Genomic DNA, 18,103 nt, shown 5'->3' on the forward strand with positions numbered 1-18,103 from the left:
TCTATAAGGAAATTGAAAACCGTTCTGGACCAAGATTTCTGACTCTGCCATCAAGCCTGCAGTGTGACACTGACTCTCATCGCCCCACTCTACGAAAGAGGAAGCAAAACAATCCACAAGAAAAAAAAAAAGTATGTATACATACGGACGTTAAGACAAACGTCGAACATAAAGATGTTTTCGTGGGAAGTCTTGACTGACGAGAATCTACGTGACTCAGGACAGCTTTGGCTCCGGGTGGGAGGATATTTCCTCTCTTGACAACTGTGATAAGATTGTAAGAGGCTCCGGAGAAGAGAGAAAATGTTGACGTGATACGCACACACCAGACGTCAATTATCCGACTTGTGACAAGAGATGTCACAGTCGTGACATGAAGTGCGAATGATTGGAATAACCTCAGATCACATGTTGTCAATGGTTATATTCTGTTCCTCCGCGGCGACGAAGAGATCTGTTCCGCAAGGAACTGTACTGGCACCCTTTCTGTTCCTCAGTCGTACATTTAACGTAGATATGAATCGGTTTCAGGTCATGTTTTACAGATAATAGAATATATATATATATATATATATATATATATATATATATATATATATATATATATAATCCCTGGGGATAGGGGAGAAAGAATACTTCCCACGTACTCCCTGCGTGTCGTAGAAGGCGACTAAAAGGGGAGGGAGCGGGGGGCTGGAAATCCTCCCCTCTCGCTTTTTTTAATTTTCCAAAAGGAGGAACAGAGAAGGGGGCCAGGTGAGGATATTCCCTCTAAGGTCCAGTCCTATGTTCTTAACGCTAACTCGCTAACGCGGGAAATGGCGAATAGTTTGAAAGATATATATATATATATATATATATATATATATATATATATATATATATATATATATATATATATATATCGTCTACAAAAGACGCAGATACCAAATTATGTCTTTAAAGGCGGGCGAAATTGCGGACTTGGAAAGTGTCCAGAGGTCTTCCACGGTCTAGACTTGTGTGGTAAAGGATCTAATTTACTGAGAACGACTGCAGTCCCTGGAGCGCGTACGGGAGAGCGACATCATCTGTACCTGGATAATCTTTAGGAAGATATTATTCTCGACTTGCATTCGGAATAACATCCTACCGGCACCACGGAAATGGAAGACTTGTTGGAATATTACCTCTGAAATCCGAAGGTGCCATGTATGCACTTACCTCTGAAATCCGAAGGTGCCATGAATACACAATAAGTGAGAACACCTTAAACATCCGGGGCCCAGGGCTCTCCAACACCTTGCCTATCTACCATCAGAAACAGCCTGGGATGCACGATAGGGAAGTTCAAGAGTGCACTGGACAAGTGCTTACAATTTGTACCAGACCAGCCAGTCTGTGTGTACATGAGGGCTGTAGACTTCCAACAGTGTGATCGACGAACGACCCAATCCAGCAGCCTGTGCCTCGCCCGAGCTGGGGGTTGAAACCCCCCCGGACTCCACGAGGCATGTACTAGGTCCCCCTGAAACTTGCCGTCCGCTGGAAGTAAGCTTTTACTCCTGTGCGAGACGAACGAGGATATTAAAAACATCTCAGAATACCGGACGGACGCATGTATACCGTTGTCACGATTTGACATCGAGGAAGACCTGCGAGTAAACATGTCTCGGAGTAATCATGTACAAACAAAACAGGGCAGCAGTTGCTACTTTTGTAGGATGGATCTTGCAGACCTTCAAGAGAAGTGAGGGAAAAACAAAGTGATGACACTTTGCAAGACGCTTTGATTCACTAACAGAATACTGCTACGTACTGACGTTACTATACAAGGCGGGCGAGACTGCTTGTAGATTCCGTCCGAAAATTCTTCCCAGCCAATGTTGACGTGGTGAAGGAGCAGCTAAACCATCGAGACCGACTGAAATTAAGTGTCTAGACAGGAACGCATCACTCTCCACACCCGGACGATCGTAGAAGACGTAGTTCCAAACTAGAATTATCTGCTATTGGCACAGAGGCCCTTGTGGAAGACGGTGAAAATAATACGCCAGCTCGGCAGCTTGGTCCTAACAGGTCGCACCACTAGACCACCGCCTTTGTGACACACACACACACACCTACAGTTCTCGGCCCTGTAGAGACGCAACACCAGGAGAGGTTCATCGTGAACGTAGTACCTGTATGAACAACCCATAATCAACAATAATGACCTGCATCTTGTCTTATGTGACCCTCCAGCCGTACCCCCACACGCCCTCTTTGTTTTATAGTTAGTCCCTCCCTACTGTAGTCGGCCCTTCCCTCCCTTTATCCCCGAGTGTAAGAGGGAAACCCACGTACCTGCCCCTTCGATCTTACAGCCTCGCCTTCACTTCTCTCACCCCGACCCCCTGACGGTAGCAGCCTCCATGTGCTCCAGAGACTCTCCCCTCCCTCTCTACCTCCCCTCACCCTGGCCCCAGTCGGTGTTACGCAACTCTAGGCTGGGTTTTCCCTCCTCGCTGGCTTCTGGTTTTCCCCTCGCACTTGCTCCCCTTCCCTGCAGGCCTACCCCTCCACCACCTCTGCCTCCCTCTCTCCCTCCCTCCCTCTCCCTACACCTGGTACACACGTCTTCCTGCTCCTAAGACCCGTGTTATCTAACCATTTTGCTCCTCGTGTGGCATAGAACCTGCCGTATCGTCAATCTCCATTTCTCGCTTCTACTTCACCCACCTTTCCATCTCTTGTTTCTCTCTCTCTCTCTCTCTCTCTCTCTCTCTCTCTCTCTCTCTCCGTGCCTTCCCCTTTATCTTTTTATCTCCTTCACACACTCATTCCCAGTGCGCCCCTCTCTTTCCTCCTCCTGTACAGCCCGGCATATCCCCCCAAGCATCTCCTCCCTTCCTTCCTCTCGAGCGTGATGATTCAGGGATCCCCCCCCCTCCCCCCAGCTGTGGGGCTGATGGTGGCTGCTGCCTCCCCCAGGTTCCTGGAACTGGTTTTCCTCGCTCGGTAAAGATTCAGTCTCTGGTGTGGTCACGCCGTCCCACTTCCCTTACCTTCTTACCATCAGCTTCTCATCCCTCAGGAAAGCAGTATCTCTCTCTCTCTCTCTCTCTCTCTCTCTCTCTCTCTCTCTCTCTCTCTCTCTCTCTCTCTCTCTCTCACACGTCATCGTTGCTGGGGTACCCACGACTGAAAGCGGTACCGAACCCTCTTGTCTCGACAGAGAGCGAGACGAAGGGTTCGATGGTGGTGGTGGTGGTGGCGGCGGCGGCTTCGACCAGGCTCGTCGTACCCGGGAGAAGTCCAGAATGGTCTCGGGACTCTGGAGTTCACGGCTGTCGAATTAAACCTTTGGTCTGTGTCTGATCTGACCCCACACGACCCTTAAGGGTCAGGTCAGACTAGTTCATTATAACAAAGGCTCGTATCGTCGTGCTCAAGGGTCGTTATCTATTAACATAATCTATTGCGTTACCTAAATGTAAAGAACTAAAACCAGGCTCGTCGTACCCGGGAGAAGTCCAGAATGGTCTCGGGACTCTGGAGTTCACGGCTGTCGAATTAAACCTTTGGTCTGTGTCTGATCTGACCCCACACGACCCTTAAGGGTCAGGTCAGACTAGTTCATTATAACAAAGGCTCGTATCGTCGTGCTCAAGGGTCGTTATCTATTAACATAATCTATTGCGTTACCTAAATGTAAAGAACTAAAACCAGGCTCGTCGTACCCGGGAGAAGTCCAGAATGGTCTCGGGACTCTGGAGTTCACGGCTGTCGAATTAAACCTTTGGACTGTGTCTGATCTGACCCCACACGACCCTTAAGGGTCAGGTCAGACTAGTTCATTATAACAAAGGCTCGTATCGTCGTGCTCAAGGGTCGTTATCTATTAACATAATCTATTGCGTTACCTAAATGTAAAGAACTAATTTCTCTATAGATAGTAATAGTATTCCACTCTAGCAGCAGCAGTGGTTCAATCCTTCACCTAAGACTTCCCATGACAGCAGTGGGCGTGGTGTGAATGCGATATTGGGTGACGTCAGCCTGTAGAAACTAACATTAGAGTTGGCTGTGGGTTCCTGCGTGGCATGTTGGGAGGCGGCGCTGTGGCTTGTACCTACCGCAGATGGGAATGTACCATGGCGACGCCTTAAGCACGATCCCACAGCTATATGATGGCATGGTGTTTGACCTGGACCCGTTAAGGGTCGGGTCAGACGCCAGGCCATTATGGTGTTAAACTACTCACTCGTGTCGTATGGATGGGGGGGGGGGGGGGTGGAGGTAGTAGGGTGCTTTAGTAAGACGAGTATACGATCGTTTAGAAGTTACGTGATCAGCAATTTGCCAAGCCTCAGACAACCGTCTGAATTACTCTATAGTAAATACACTCCTCAGGTATTGTGTTGTATGTACCGTCAGTGTAATATTGACCCAGAGTTTGCCATACCGTCCTGCGCCTTGTAATCGACGCTTGTCTTGGGACCTTGAGTGTTTTGACGATGCCGTAAGCATGTATGTGTCGTGTGTGTTATGGTAGTACAGTTGTGTGTCATGTGGGACGACGAATATGATGGTGGTGGTTGTGGGGTGGTGATGTCCCTGACGGCTTGCGTAACTGCAGATCGATGACTGAGGACCAGGTGGAGCACTGGGGGGTTTAAAGATGGAGGAGGAGGAGTTGTTTTTTACCAGGTGGGACGAGGGTAGTCTCTGTTGATAATGAATACATGTACAGATCTTCACCAGCATTCCGAGTGTATAGGAGGAAATGCCGGACGTGATCACATTGCCCCTAAAAAAAAAAAAATCTTCGAAATTCAATACTCTAAAAACTAGGAAAAAACCTCTCCGAAACTTTAATGCACACATCTTGAAAATCAGTCTAAAAATTAAATGAACGAGAAACGATTATAAACTGAAAAAAAAAACAGAAAATCTGAAAGCTCCGAAATGCAGGCCATATTACGTTGTAGCGACCCACGTGGACTAAAGTGGTACGCCCCCTCTCTCTTTTGTCTCATTTTAGGCCGGTACCATAAGAAACCCCTCAAGAAGGGACAGAAGAAACCAAAGTGCAAACAGCCCAAGAAGTGCAGGAAGTATGTTGGTGAGTATGTTTACCAGGTACACACACACACCCTTGCTGTGAGACGCCTGGATCGCATGTTATGTTTACACCAGACACACTCCTGCCGTGTGGCGCCCACGACGCGTGGCAACACATTGTAGGTTTGGGTGTGAGTGTCTTGTGTATTACATGCCATCACAGTCTTGATCTTTGAAAAGACGACAGACAGACGGATAAGCGGAGAGGTGTGTTACTCATGCATGTCATTATGCTCTCATCCTGTCCTGTAGAAGAATGCGCACCTGTAGAATTCAGAAAGATCACATCCCGCCTGTATACTGTTGATGGAAACATTGTGATGACTCCCTTTGCTATGGGTCAGCTTCATCCTACCCTTGCTTCTTCCCCCCTCATCCCCTGCCACATGTACCAACCCTCCCCTCCTATATACAGCCACATTTGTTAGTGTCAAGCATGGTGGTGCCATTTGTGCTTGACTTATTTTTTCCATATCTGCTTTTATCAGTAGTAGTAATAATAGTACGTAGTTGAACTTTACATGTGACTTCACTTTATGTTGCCTGCTTTATGCTTAGTGTTAAGCGAGACACTTCACCTGCTGGTCCTTGTCTTAGGACCTCCTTGACTGCCTGCTTCTCCTCCGTGCCCGGTAGGGAATGCCAACCATCCCCGCTTTAGCGAGTACGAGTCCGGCAGGGGGTGTCCCCCATGCTCATCTACGAGGATCCGGAAGAAGTCACAGGGTCATTTGGCGTTTCACATAATTTTGCCAAAAGTTCGTGTCTAAGGTCCCTATGCTAGTCTTCCCCTGTGTTTCTCCACCCATACCTTGACTCGGTCAGAGCTCTCCCGATACTGGGTGGCTAACGAGTATGTCCTCTTATTTTCCTTTGGTAGTTGTTAAGTTATTTTCAAAATTGATATTTAATTACCCTTGTAAAATTGTAGTCTCATCAACCACCTTGTGCTGCCCTGTTGTACATGACTTTGTCGGTGCTTTGGCTGTAGTCAACTGTAGAGGATATTATTAAAGCCCGACAGCTTCCCTTCACGTTGGCCTTCCCTCGGCCCCTTCATCACCCCATCGGTGGGGAAACACTCTCCTGCTACAGTTGTCCCCCACATCAATAACTGGATATTGCATATGACCTGTGCTTTCATCCCTAACCTGCAACAAATGTGAACTACATATTACCTCTCCACATCCCATAGCAGTGGCTGCTAATCCTCAAAATCGCTATTTCTAATCCCTAACAATGCCTTTTCAACGTTAGGATCTCCAACGATGCCTTTTAGATGTGTTTATAATCCCTAACTGTAACTCTGAATTCGTTTACTTAATCTCTTAATTGTACTTGAGAAATCAGTTTATAATCTCAAAAGTACCTTAGAATAACGTTATAATTTCCGACAAAAGTTCTGAATACTTTCTCCCGTCTTTATCCCTTCTTGTAATGCCAGTAACACATCCGACATCCTGCATATTATAATCTCCAGCACTACCTGTAATTCCATACTTAAAATCCCCAGCGCTACATCTAAATCCATAAATATCTGCACTGCCTGTGAATCCATAGTTATAACCTCCTGCACTACCCATAAATCTCCGTATGTAAATCTCGAGCAGTTCCGGTAAATCCGTGACCAATGTACCTGTAAATCCCTATTTTTGTAGTTCCCAATAATTCTAATTTAATCTCCCGTAGCACTTCTAAATCCCTTTATATTCCAGGTAGCTCCTCAGAATCTTTGTTCATAATACCCAGGAGCACCTCTTGGTAATCCCCAGCAGCGCCACTGAATGTTCATTTGCGGTTCCACCAGCATTGTCTTGCTTGCTCTTCTCCTTTTACGGGCTGTATCCCTGGGGGTTTGCTCTTCGTAGACCCTCTTCTTGCGTTACCCTGTGTTCCATTCTGAGTTTGGCGGGGGTCACTTTTTCTGTCGCGTCAAGCTGATGTCCCTTCCATCTTTGTCTGTCACTTGCCGTCCTTGTCTGTGGCCCAGCCTAGGCTCTCTCTCTCTCTCTCTCTCTCTCTCTCTCTCTCTATATATATATATATATATATATATATATATATATATATATATATATATATATATATATATATCTATCTATATCTGTCTATCGTGTATTGTGGTAAGAACTACCCCCATGATAACGCATAACTTTCCGTTAGTGTTGTCACCGCGTCCTGAGCCCACCCACACCACGCATTGCTGTCTACCCCCCCCCCCCCCCCCTTTGCCTGACACTCTTGATTGCTTTCTGACCCCCCCCCCCCCTTTTCTTCATCTCCCCACTCTTGGTGGCTTTCACTACCCCCCCCCCCCCTCATGTCGCACTTGATTGCTTTCTACTCACCTACATCCCAGTCTTAATTCTACATCCCCCTTCTGCTGTTTTGTTTTCTGCTCCCTAACTCGTAACTACCTTATCTCCCATTCTTGATGGCAGTTTCCCTTCCACCTCAAACCGTCTCCCTTCCCATCCTCTGCTCCCTCACACTATCCACTCTATACTCTTTCCTCTTCCATTTGGTTACCCTTACTTCATCACTGTCCCTACTTCCCTCGCATAAGATGCCTTGGTTTCCCTCCCTCTTAATGTCGCTTTCCATATCTAGTAGTCAACCTTCCCCTCTCCTTGTATTGTCACTTTTCTTCTCCTTGTAGGTTGAGTTTCCTTCTTGTAGGGTCACTTTTCCTCCTCCTGCAGGGCGACTTCCCTTGTCGTAGGTTGATTTTCCCTCTCCTTGTAGGGTCACTTTCCCCCTCCCTTGTAGGGTGACTTGCACCCTTACTGTAGGGTGACTCTCTGCCAACCATGTAAGGTGGCTGCCCATTCCAGTAGGTTATTTCCAACTGTGTGGTTCACTAAACCTTCCTCGTTCATTAGCCAGTAGTTTCCTGTACCTCCCTCCCTCGTCTGTCAGTAGGTTTTCTACAATTCTTACTTTTTCTCTGTTTTCCTTTTACCTTTCCTCGTTCCCCTTCTTCTTTTCCTGGTCTGCCATACTTTTTGTACAGTGTAGTGTACAAGTGTATATTATGGTGTGCAGGTTTGTGCGTCAAGGGTACATACACACCCACAGTGTCTCATCTCACCACTGCACTCCTCCCGCTCTCTCACAGTAAATATGAATGGCGCAAACAACGCCGTTAATTTCACAGCACCTCCATTAAAGCTGCCTGATTTAATTTTATCTTAGATAAGCATATCTAAACTTGAATTTTTTTTTTTTTTTTTTTGAAGGATGATAAAATGGTTTTATGATTGGAAGTTAGCTGGGGAGGGATAGCCCTGCCCCAGCCCAGCTATATTGTATTTCTCGTGCCACAGGCTACCCCGGCTGTGTGAACCCACCAAACCGGTTCTTCCTTCCCTCTCTATTATCTTGTTTATATATATATATATATATATATATATATATATATATATATATATATATATATAGATAGATAGATAGATAGATAAAAGTACGAGTTATGATTTGTGTAAGGTGTGTATAGTACGAAGTTTTTTACCGGACAGTTCGTGTACCCAAGTGAAACAGGATAATAAGGGTGGTATTAGGTAGAGCTCTCCTCGATGCTTCAACCTAACCGTTCCCCTCTCTACACGCAAGCAAGCAGGGAAGCACGCACAGAGTACACGGACCCGTGTTTGTGGTCAGTCAATTCCGCTGCTTCTCGCTAGTGCCATAGTATGTTTGATTAATCCTTTTTAACACTACCTGTTATCATACCTTTTGACGTGGTCAACATTTCCAAGGAACACGCACACACCCACACACACCCCTGTGTTCAGGAGCTTGGTGGACTTTTCGTGTGAGTCTATCGGGTATTTGGGATTACCTTGGATTTAGTATTCGATGTTGAGAGGTATTTAATGGTGTCTTTGCTTTTGATGGTGACGGGTGATCTGTTGACTTGAGGTTGTCAGTCACCATACAACCCCCACCATTATTGTTGAGCAGAGGACGACTGCTCAGGGTTGAGTTTCGCTAAATGAATATCCGGTCCATGGATCACAAGCCCTGGCTGGCTAGTAACCAGACGGTTATCGCCCATTTGTCCATTTTTGTTGAATATCTGTGCCTCTTTATCTCTGGATTTGAAAGTGGTCGTTTGAAATTTTCCACAGTCACTGGACGTGCTTGCTGAAACTAGGTTAACTACACGGGTGTGGTATTTAATGATATTAAAGCTGTACTATGCTGCTGAAAATTACAATTGACTGGGTCTGAAAAACCCGGTATCTGTTGTATTATATAAACCAGGTTTTTTATACGTCGCATGTTTGACGTATGACGTTGCTTCTGGCTTCATAAATTTTATCTGATGATAATAGCCATGTACTCCAGCATCATACATGCTGGAGATCTGTGGACAAAGGCGAGGATGGGAGGAGCGGAAGGAAGTAGGTCGTCTGGGAGGCGGGTGTGGTGGTGTCTGGGACTCGCAAGGTCGTCAGTTGCTGGAGCGGCGCCGCTTCCGTTCCTGAGCCTCCCGCCTATGACGTCAGTGTTAGGCCAGGTAGCCACGCTCACAGAACCTGTCACATTGCATCTGAAATCTGGACGATGTTGTGTCCGAGGCATGCCTGGCCGTGTTGGAAGACTAGGGTTATGAAACCACGAGACGGGCGGGGCCTGAGCCTCGTCCGAACACACGCTACAAAGATCCTCCACGTCCTCCAGGCGCAGGCGAGGCCGGTGAACTCTTCGGATGCTGCCTGGTCCTGCTTGCCCACCTCTCTCTCTCTCTCTCTCTCTCTCTCTCTCTCTCTCTCTCTCTCTCTCTCTCTCTCTCTCTCTCGCCGCCTTCCTTCCATTCCTTCTGTAGACAAATTATCATCCGTTCTATTTATATTATATTCTTTTTCTCCACATATATTTAAAACTTTTGCGAGAGGAATCGAGAGGCATTCAACAGGTTTTTGGTCGATAGAACTCTACCAGATCAAGAGGTATTGAAGCTGACCTGTCCGACTTAACCACGGCGTGGGAGGAGGGGGGGGGGATCTCTGCATGCTAATCACCGCGATATGAAGTCGTGTCAAATTAGGGTTACAGAACATTACTTGGCTCTGATGGAGGAGTGGCTGAGGACTGTGCCGGGAAAGCGTTTGCCGTGATAGTGGCAGCTGTGTCGCATTGCAGGTGGTGGTGGTGGGGCTGGCCGGCAACGTAGGCCTGCCATCTTGTCTTAGATTGCGTTATGGTTTCACTCTGCCTGAGGCACTTCTTCCACAGGATATATATATATATATATATATATATATATATATATATATATATATATATATTGCCGTCTCCCGCGTCAGCGAGGTAGCTCAAGGAAACATACGAAAGAATGGCCCAACCCTCGCACATATACATACCCATACATTTCAACATATACATATATACACATGTAGATATTCATACTTGCTGCCTTCATTCATTCTCGTCGCCACCCCGCCACACAAAATAGCATACCTCCGGCGCGCGATCATTAGGAGCACACGCTCGTCAGAGACCTTTTCATTGCTATCTGTGCTGGTTCTATAACTTGAGTTTGGAATGGCGTAACCATAAGAAGGTTAGTTAGTAATGATTACATTAGGGCATCTTTTCGTATCACAGCTGGTGTAACTCGTCATCCTTAGATGGACAAGTCATATTTATAGATTAGTGCCTAAGGACCAGACCTTGACACCCTAATTTGCTTACTTTCTGTTTGGCAGTTCAAGCCTTGACGACTATGAAAAAACAAATGTACAATGGTAAAAAGAGACAGTTTAGACAAAACATTCCACGAGTACATACATATTTTCCATCAGCAAGGCAAATGTGAGTGCGCGCACACAACGTTGCCGCAACTGAACTTTGATTCAAAGATTACTCCATGTATTGCTACAGCATCGTCACTGTGATGAAAGAAAACTTCACACTCATCCTTGACAGTGTCTGGACTGTATTGACTGCATTAATTGCGCTGCCTGGAGGAGAGTCAAAGCATATATCACTCATCCTGCATACATTAAAAGTTATTTTCATCAGCCAGAACTTTGATCACGATTTTTCTTTCCGCACGTTGCTTACTGTAATTTTTTTTCATTAATTCCAAATAGTGTTTATCAATAAGTAAATGTACAATATTGATTTTCCATTCATACTGTCAGATAGCGGCTGCCATTTCAATAATACAAGAGCCATGGTTTTATTCATGTGCTGTTTGTAAACACGACAGCATATTCATAAAACTGGTACAGTTTACCATTCGGCCAAAATCCTCTAGGCTTTGCTAGCGGATTTACATCACCACATCTTCCTGATTTCTGTTCTATGATGGTTCAGATTTACCAAACTTGATTTTTTCTTGAATGGCAGTGATTTTTTGCTTGTGCATTTTCAATGCGTTCTTATGATGTCTGGTCTTTGCAGCCACTGAGATCAGGTGTGAGGAGAAGTCTCGCGGTGGTATGTGCTATGAGGTGATCCTCGCTGAACCATCTGCAGACAAGCCGGCAACAGCCACCGTCTCCCCACGACCCAAGAGCATGACTGCTGAAGAGATTGCCCAGAAACTCATGCAGGCTGAGGAACGAAGGAAGGCAAGTTTTCCTTAGCTTTCCATGCAAACATTAAGTAGTTTGATTGCTGATTCAAACATTGTAAAGAATGAGCAATGTAACCATTGCATATCAGTGACTTGCAGTATTTTCATTTATTAGATTATCTGACGATGATTACTTCTACAGTCAGTGGAGGCTTCCCGTCTGGCTACAGTTGGGGAACGCATGTCTCGCCTGGAGGAGGCTAGCCGTAAGAGAGAAGAGACCAATGCCGCCTTCATTACTGCAACTCAGACTGCCCTTGAAGACAAGCTGGACACAACTTCCAGTAACCGCGAGGCTTACCTCAATGGCCTGCGTGCTAAGATTTCTGACCATGTGAGTATTAGCTGTAGACGCCCGTGAATTAAGATTGGGATTACTACATTCCTAAGGCCCATCTTTGTAATTTACTTTCTAAAGTTACTTCCTTCAGTATACATATGCTTCTCTTAGAGCTATCATATCCGCTTGGATGAGTGTACAATTCTTTATGAATAATTCTTGCTAAACTGCCATGTATAGGATTAGGGGAGTAATAATTCTAATTGTGGGTTTTTTAGTGAGGGCAGGTCATTACACGGTGGTTTGGAGGTAAATCCATTGGTGTTTACGTATGACACTGAACTGGAGAGACTCCTGAAACTAGTGAGAAAAACGTTTAGAGAGCTTGTGAAAGGAGAATATTGGGATAGAATGTGAAAATATGGTGATGAAACGGCATTGTTTCTGAGCACGTTTTAGTGAGGGAACCTGGGAGTGGTCAGAGCATCTGATGAAACAACTGAGATTAACATCATAAGTCTGGTAGAACAGGCGAGGCCAAGGACATAAGTCATCGGGTGGACAACTGGGGGCTAAGGTCCTGAGCGCATTGACAGACAAGTGCATGTTGGTGTGATGAGGTGAATTTTGAAGGTGAAGTAGTCGTAATAGTGTTGTTTGGATATGTAATGCTTGGCCTTGAACATAAAGGAATCATTATAAAGTTGGAAATTAAATGCCTTGAAATAGAGTTATATATGGTGTAAGGCATGTTGAGTATCCTTTTGAGAATATGTAAGAGATTTTGATAAAATGCAGAGCTAAGATATTGCACTCTCTGCATGTTGTACTTGATTAATGCCGCTATTCACTGCCAAGCATGTTCCATAGTTGTCATTCCATTGGTCAGAGAGGTTTAAAGATAAGTAGTAGTCTGATGGAGTGCTGACCAGAGACTGATGAGACAGTTTGCTCATATGAAAAGGATAAGCAAATAAAGACTTGTCAGAAGTGTAGGGAGCAAAGGGGAGGAGGAGAACAAGATGGGGATAGAAGGAGAGTGTCTTTGCAAGGGAGAGAGTGCATTGGTTTGGTTTCTTATTCAAAATGTGACTCGTTTGTGATTTGAACCAGAGCATAACAGTAAAACGTGCAATTGCATGAGGGATTTGGCTGATGTGGTGCTCTGGTTTCATTACATCATATGTGATGGCTAGAGAGTGGCTGTGTGCAAATTAGTGTTAGCAGTAAATTTGAATGAACTCTACCTTTTGCAGCTTAATAATGTAGACAGTGTGCGTAAGCAGTTGGAAGCTCAGACAGATGAACTGCGCCAGACTATTGAAGACAAGCTGCGCTCAGCTGAAGAAAACCGAAATGAAAACATGGGCAAGATGCTGGAGAAGCTGAAGGAACATGTTAGTAATCAAAAGCATTGTGCTAAGTAACCACAGAATAGCGAAAGACTAAAATAAGTGTATTAGTCTCGACTATATAGTTTTGTTGATTTGAAGTGCATGAATTCAGTATATTTTTTTTTCTCAGTTACAGAATATTTGAAAATTAGTTATTCAGAATCAAGATATCAATCGTTTTTGTAACATATAAGAGCTAGGTAGACATGAAATTACTATTTTAATTTCCTTGAAGGAGGAATATGCTCAGAAGGTGCGCCTAGGACATGAGGAAGCCATCCGACAGCTAGAGGAAAGGATTCAGTCCAAGTTGGTGGTTGCAGAAGCTAAGCGTGAGACAGAGATCATGAAGAAGCTAGAGACACTTCGAGAACATGTACGTATGATACATTCATTGACTTTGCAGAGGTGGTAGCATAGTTTTCCAAAATGAAACTTCATTTTATCTGATTTTACCCAATTCTGGTTTTTCAGTTAGAAAAATCCCATTTGTAGCTAGATTTTTTCAAGCTAATAAACTAAGTTTTTAGGTGCCCTTTAGCAATATTTTTCTGTTCATTCAGCCATCCATCCACAGTGCAGTTGAGAGTAATGTGAATAAAAGTAAGGTAAGAGGAAAGAGACAGGTTGGTTTTAGTGTAGATGGAGTGAACATGGAGGAAGTGAGGTGTTTTAGATATCTGGGAGTGGCCATAGCAGCAGTCTGAAATATGGGAACTGAAGTGAATCTTTGTTTGGATGAGCAGGCTTAAGTCCTGGATGTGTTGATTATATGGAAAGAGGTTGCTGTCTTAGAGGACAAAGATGGATATGATTGATGGTCTTATGGTCTTGCAGTCCAGATGGTGTATGGATGTGAGTTATTGGCCCCAAGTATAAAACTGTGGAAAAGTGTCGATCTGTTAGAAATTAAACGCCTTGGACAATATGTGGCGTGATGAGCACTGAGTAAAGAATGGCATTGTGGGAGAGCAATACATAGTAAGTGGGGTGTGTTTGAGAAATCTAGTCAGAATGTTCACTAATGGTCTGGACTTGGAGAATTAGTAGGAAAAGGCTAAATGGGTCAGAAGTGGAGGGAACAAGGAGGAGGGAAAGACCAAGGATGAGATGGAAGGAGAAATGAAAGACTGAGAGTTCTCACGGCCTTAACATTTAGGAGGGTTTAAGGCATGTATACTATAGGGCAAATTGGAGCAATTTGGTATAAAAGGCAGTAGACTAAACCAGACCATATGAAGTGGGCAGGATAAACACACAAAGGTCTGAGAGGCTTGGCTGTAGATGGGGATGCTTTGGGTTTAGTTTATTGTACATGGCAACTAGAGACTGGATGTGAGCTAACAGGTGGTTACTTTGCTCTTAGCACTGCCTTTCAAATGCAGGAAACTGCGAACAAGAATGAAAAAATTACTGTAATCTCGCAGTATATTGTGTAAAAACTGTAAGAGAGATATCTCTATCCTGTTCACTGGTTTAATAGCTATAGTGCTAGTTTGAGTCTCCAAAAAGCACATACTTTTGTTGTAAAACGCTCAGAAGTCAGATATGGAAATTGCCATTGTTAGAATTATGGAGTTTCCCTTCATAGAAACAGTGAGTATGGTTCTTTGCCATATTTTTTCACAAGCCATTATTTCTCCTGCACACCAATTTCTTGATACTGCTGAACAAGAATTTTTTTTTCCAAAACTGAATTTAATTTATTTTGATTTTGGTTTTGTTTGTCTTAAGTTATTTTCATTATAGTTACTTTTTTGTTCCCATTATGACAGTCAAATAAGATCAGTGAAGCACCAAGTTATTTTCATTTTAGTTACTTTTTTGTTCCCATTATGACAGTCAAATAAGATCAGTGAAGCACAAGAACTGGTCACAAAGAAGAATGAAGAAGTCATGAAACAGAGAGAGCAAGAGGTTGCTGCTAAGGAAGAACGTTTGCGTAAAATTTCTGAGGAGAAAGAAGCCAAACGACAGGAGATGACGAAAACAACAGTAAAGCTGGAACAGGCCTATGAGAATCGCACCAAAGAGGAAGAGGAATTGAAAAAGAAAACTGCTGAAAAGCTAGAGCAAAAGCTTGAAAGTGCAGATAAGAACCGTATGGAACTTGCAGAAAAGGCGAGAAAAGCCAAGGAAGAGAGTGTGAGTGATGAGGAGCTGGCAGTGTCTGTCATTAATGCTTGCTGTGAATTTCATTTCTTTTAGTTTTATTATATGATTCTAATTTCAGTGTTTGAAATGATGCTTTGATTTTATTTATTGTAGTGTGTTCACTTTTGGATATTATTTATCATTTACCTGTTTTTCGATATTTTATTTTTGCTTAAAATTTTCATTATAGTTATCTACTTAAGAAATAGTTTTGATGCCTGTAGTTTTCATAGGGAATTACATGTATTTTTTTTTCTTCCCACAGGATCGTAGAGCCGAGCTGGTTCGTGCTAACAAGGAGCGCCTTATGGCTGCTGAGAAGCATGAAACTGCCTCATCTGGTTAAGTCCCTCAAAACTCTCCAACCCTTTCACCCACCCACCCATTCGGCCCAAGAAACCCACTAGGCTCACCCACTGATATACATTATTCACTGAAGAATATGAGTGACACTTATTCATCCTAGTGAGGTCTAATCTGAATTTCAGGCCAACAGGCCAAAGAAGACGGCACGCCTTCTTGAAAGTCGAGCTTCGGCTGGTTATACCATTAATCTGTCCCCGCCCATCCATTCACAATCCTAGTATTGCCCATTTTATGTAGAGATTAGGACAGTGGGTTATTAGGAGATAATTTTTCCCCCCCTTCATCGCTGTGAAGTTGAGCAAGTAAAATTCTAAGTCTCACCCTCGGGGCGAATGTTGGTTAGGATTGTCTTAAGATTTCTCGCAGATTCAGTGTTTCCCTTGAAGCTAATCGCCCCATATCTAATTTGCCTTCTGATGTAGATTCCTAATGAATCTACTGTAATGCCACATGCAGTGATGTTAGCTTGTACATGATGCCTGTGCTCAGCTTGAACGTTAATGTCTTGATATTTACTGCTGGGTTATGAGTGATAGGTAATGTTAAGGTTAATAAATATTTAGATGATAATGCCTCTTACTGCCAGTTTTATAATTTTGGATGTGTCTGTCACATGTCTTTCTGATAATTTTATTGTTGACAGTGCACTGACCAACAGAAGTAGGCATTAATGAAGTAGGAAAATAGATTATCATGATTAATATACTCCAGTTAAGTGTGTGTAGGGTGCTGGATGAGTGGGTGAATATGGTGATTGGAGGTCCTTGGTTATTAAAACCCCATAACAATGCAGTAGTCATCCCAGGATAAGAGATACCCTCCCTTCCCTCCCTTGCCCAGATAATACTTCTTCCCAGAACCTGTCCACACTGCCTTCTGCTGTCTCGTGTTTTGCAGCAATCACATCCTTAGCGCCTCTTGCAATAGTTACATTGTACATCAGTGTCCTTGACTTCCCAACTGTCTCCAATATCCAGTGATATTCTCAATTAAACCTATAACATTAAGAGTCTTGTGATCTGTCTTTAGTTTTTAAGGATTTTTCTAGCCTAGATTAAAACTGAAAGCCTGTATTCTAAGACTGCCTTGTATCATTAAGAATACAGATTTTGGTTTTCATCTTTGTACATTATGTAAAAATATTTTAGTTAGTTCAAGGTGAATGAATCAAATTTGAATGCTTTAGCAGCCATTAAGTTTTATTTCACTTTTAATATAAGGGATGTATGTAGTGTAAGGTTTGTGCTAGATACAGCACCAATAATATTGTATGCTTATCAAAGTACATATGTCCTAGAATGAGTATTCATATTTATTTTACACAAGGAAAAATATAACCATGAATATAAGGAAATGTTCCAGTATGAAAATTTTTAAGTTCTTTTTATTCAAATGCAATTAGATTTAATTTCGTAGAATCTTGCTCATCAGATGAACAGCTTAGTTATCAATTGTATTTATGGCTAAGCGTCAGTCGAACATGGAGTACTAGTTTTAATAAATCTTCATATTTTGACACGTTATGAAGTACTTCACAGAAACCCCGATACTTAGTGCTTGACAGTTGAGACTAAAGAACCGCATACAGCCACAAACTTGATAAAAATTGAATATAATCGCGTGAATTTATAGTAAATTATTATAAGGTTCTCCCACTGCATTCAAAGATGATACAGCATTAGTTTTTTATTTGAGCTTAACATGGAATTATTTCATTATCTTAAAACATAGATGTTGATATGGATGTTTCTGGTTTGTTTTTGCAGGTTGTGCCTAGATATCTCAATTTCTATTAATACAGTATGGGCAATCTCTCACCCTGAAATTGAGATTGAGGCATCTCAATGTTTAGGTATCCTAAAGGGACTACTGAAAAGATTTTGTTACCTTAAAATGTAATGGCAACTTCACTTTTGTGCAGATCTTAATCCGCTGCACTTAAAGAAATTCATTTTGCTTTTCGTTTTTGGTGTTTAAATTATATTTACGCTTAGGAAACTTATTTTTAGCTCCTCTTGTAGCAAAGCATATAAAAGGCACTTGTAAATGTGAAAATGGAGATTAAGGCTAATTTTTGTATTTTTGACATTTGCCTCGTTTGAATAAAGTGCCATTTGATTTTGCTGTGACTTTAATTGAATGTCTATTTTTGCATACCAATGTTTGTATGTGTTTGTGCGTTTGCGGTACATTCCACATAATAGTGCTTAATAAATGGTAGTCCAAATTACACAA

General features: G+C 43.2%; 1 protein-coding gene across 10 annotated transcripts in view; it reads left to right on the forward strand.

Annotated features, from left to right (window-relative positions):
* stai (stathmin) overlaps nt 1-18,103 on the forward strand; it is a 73,115-nt gene extending 55,012 nt beyond the window's left edge. For 6 of the 10 annotated variants that reach the window (XM_071656772.1, XM_071656777.1, XM_071656778.1 and 3 more), the window contains exons 3-8: nt 11,500-11,673; nt 11,821-12,008; nt 13,211-13,351; nt 13,584-13,724; nt 15,191-15,493; nt 15,768-18,103. In XM_071656772.1, the coding sequence (XP_071512873.1) occupies nt 11,500-11,673; nt 11,821-12,008; nt 13,211-13,351; nt 13,584-13,724; nt 15,191-15,493; nt 15,768-15,848 (1,028 nt within the window). In that variant the 3' untranslated portion in view covers nt 15,849-18,103. Of the gene's footprint in view, nt 1-5,005; nt 5,087-11,499; nt 11,674-11,820; nt 12,009-13,210; nt 13,352-13,583; nt 13,725-15,190; nt 15,494-15,767 lie in introns of all 10 variants that reach the window. The other 4 variants (XM_071656769.1, XM_071656770.1, XM_071656775.1 and 1 more) reach the window with 1 other exon arrangement.

Source organism: Panulirus ornatus, chromosome 63 (assembly GCF_036320965.1).
Source record: "Panulirus ornatus isolate Po-2019 chromosome 63, ASM3632096v1, whole genome shotgun sequence".
NCBI classification, from domain to species: Eukaryota; Metazoa; Arthropoda; class Malacostraca; order Decapoda; family Palinuridae; genus Panulirus; species Panulirus ornatus.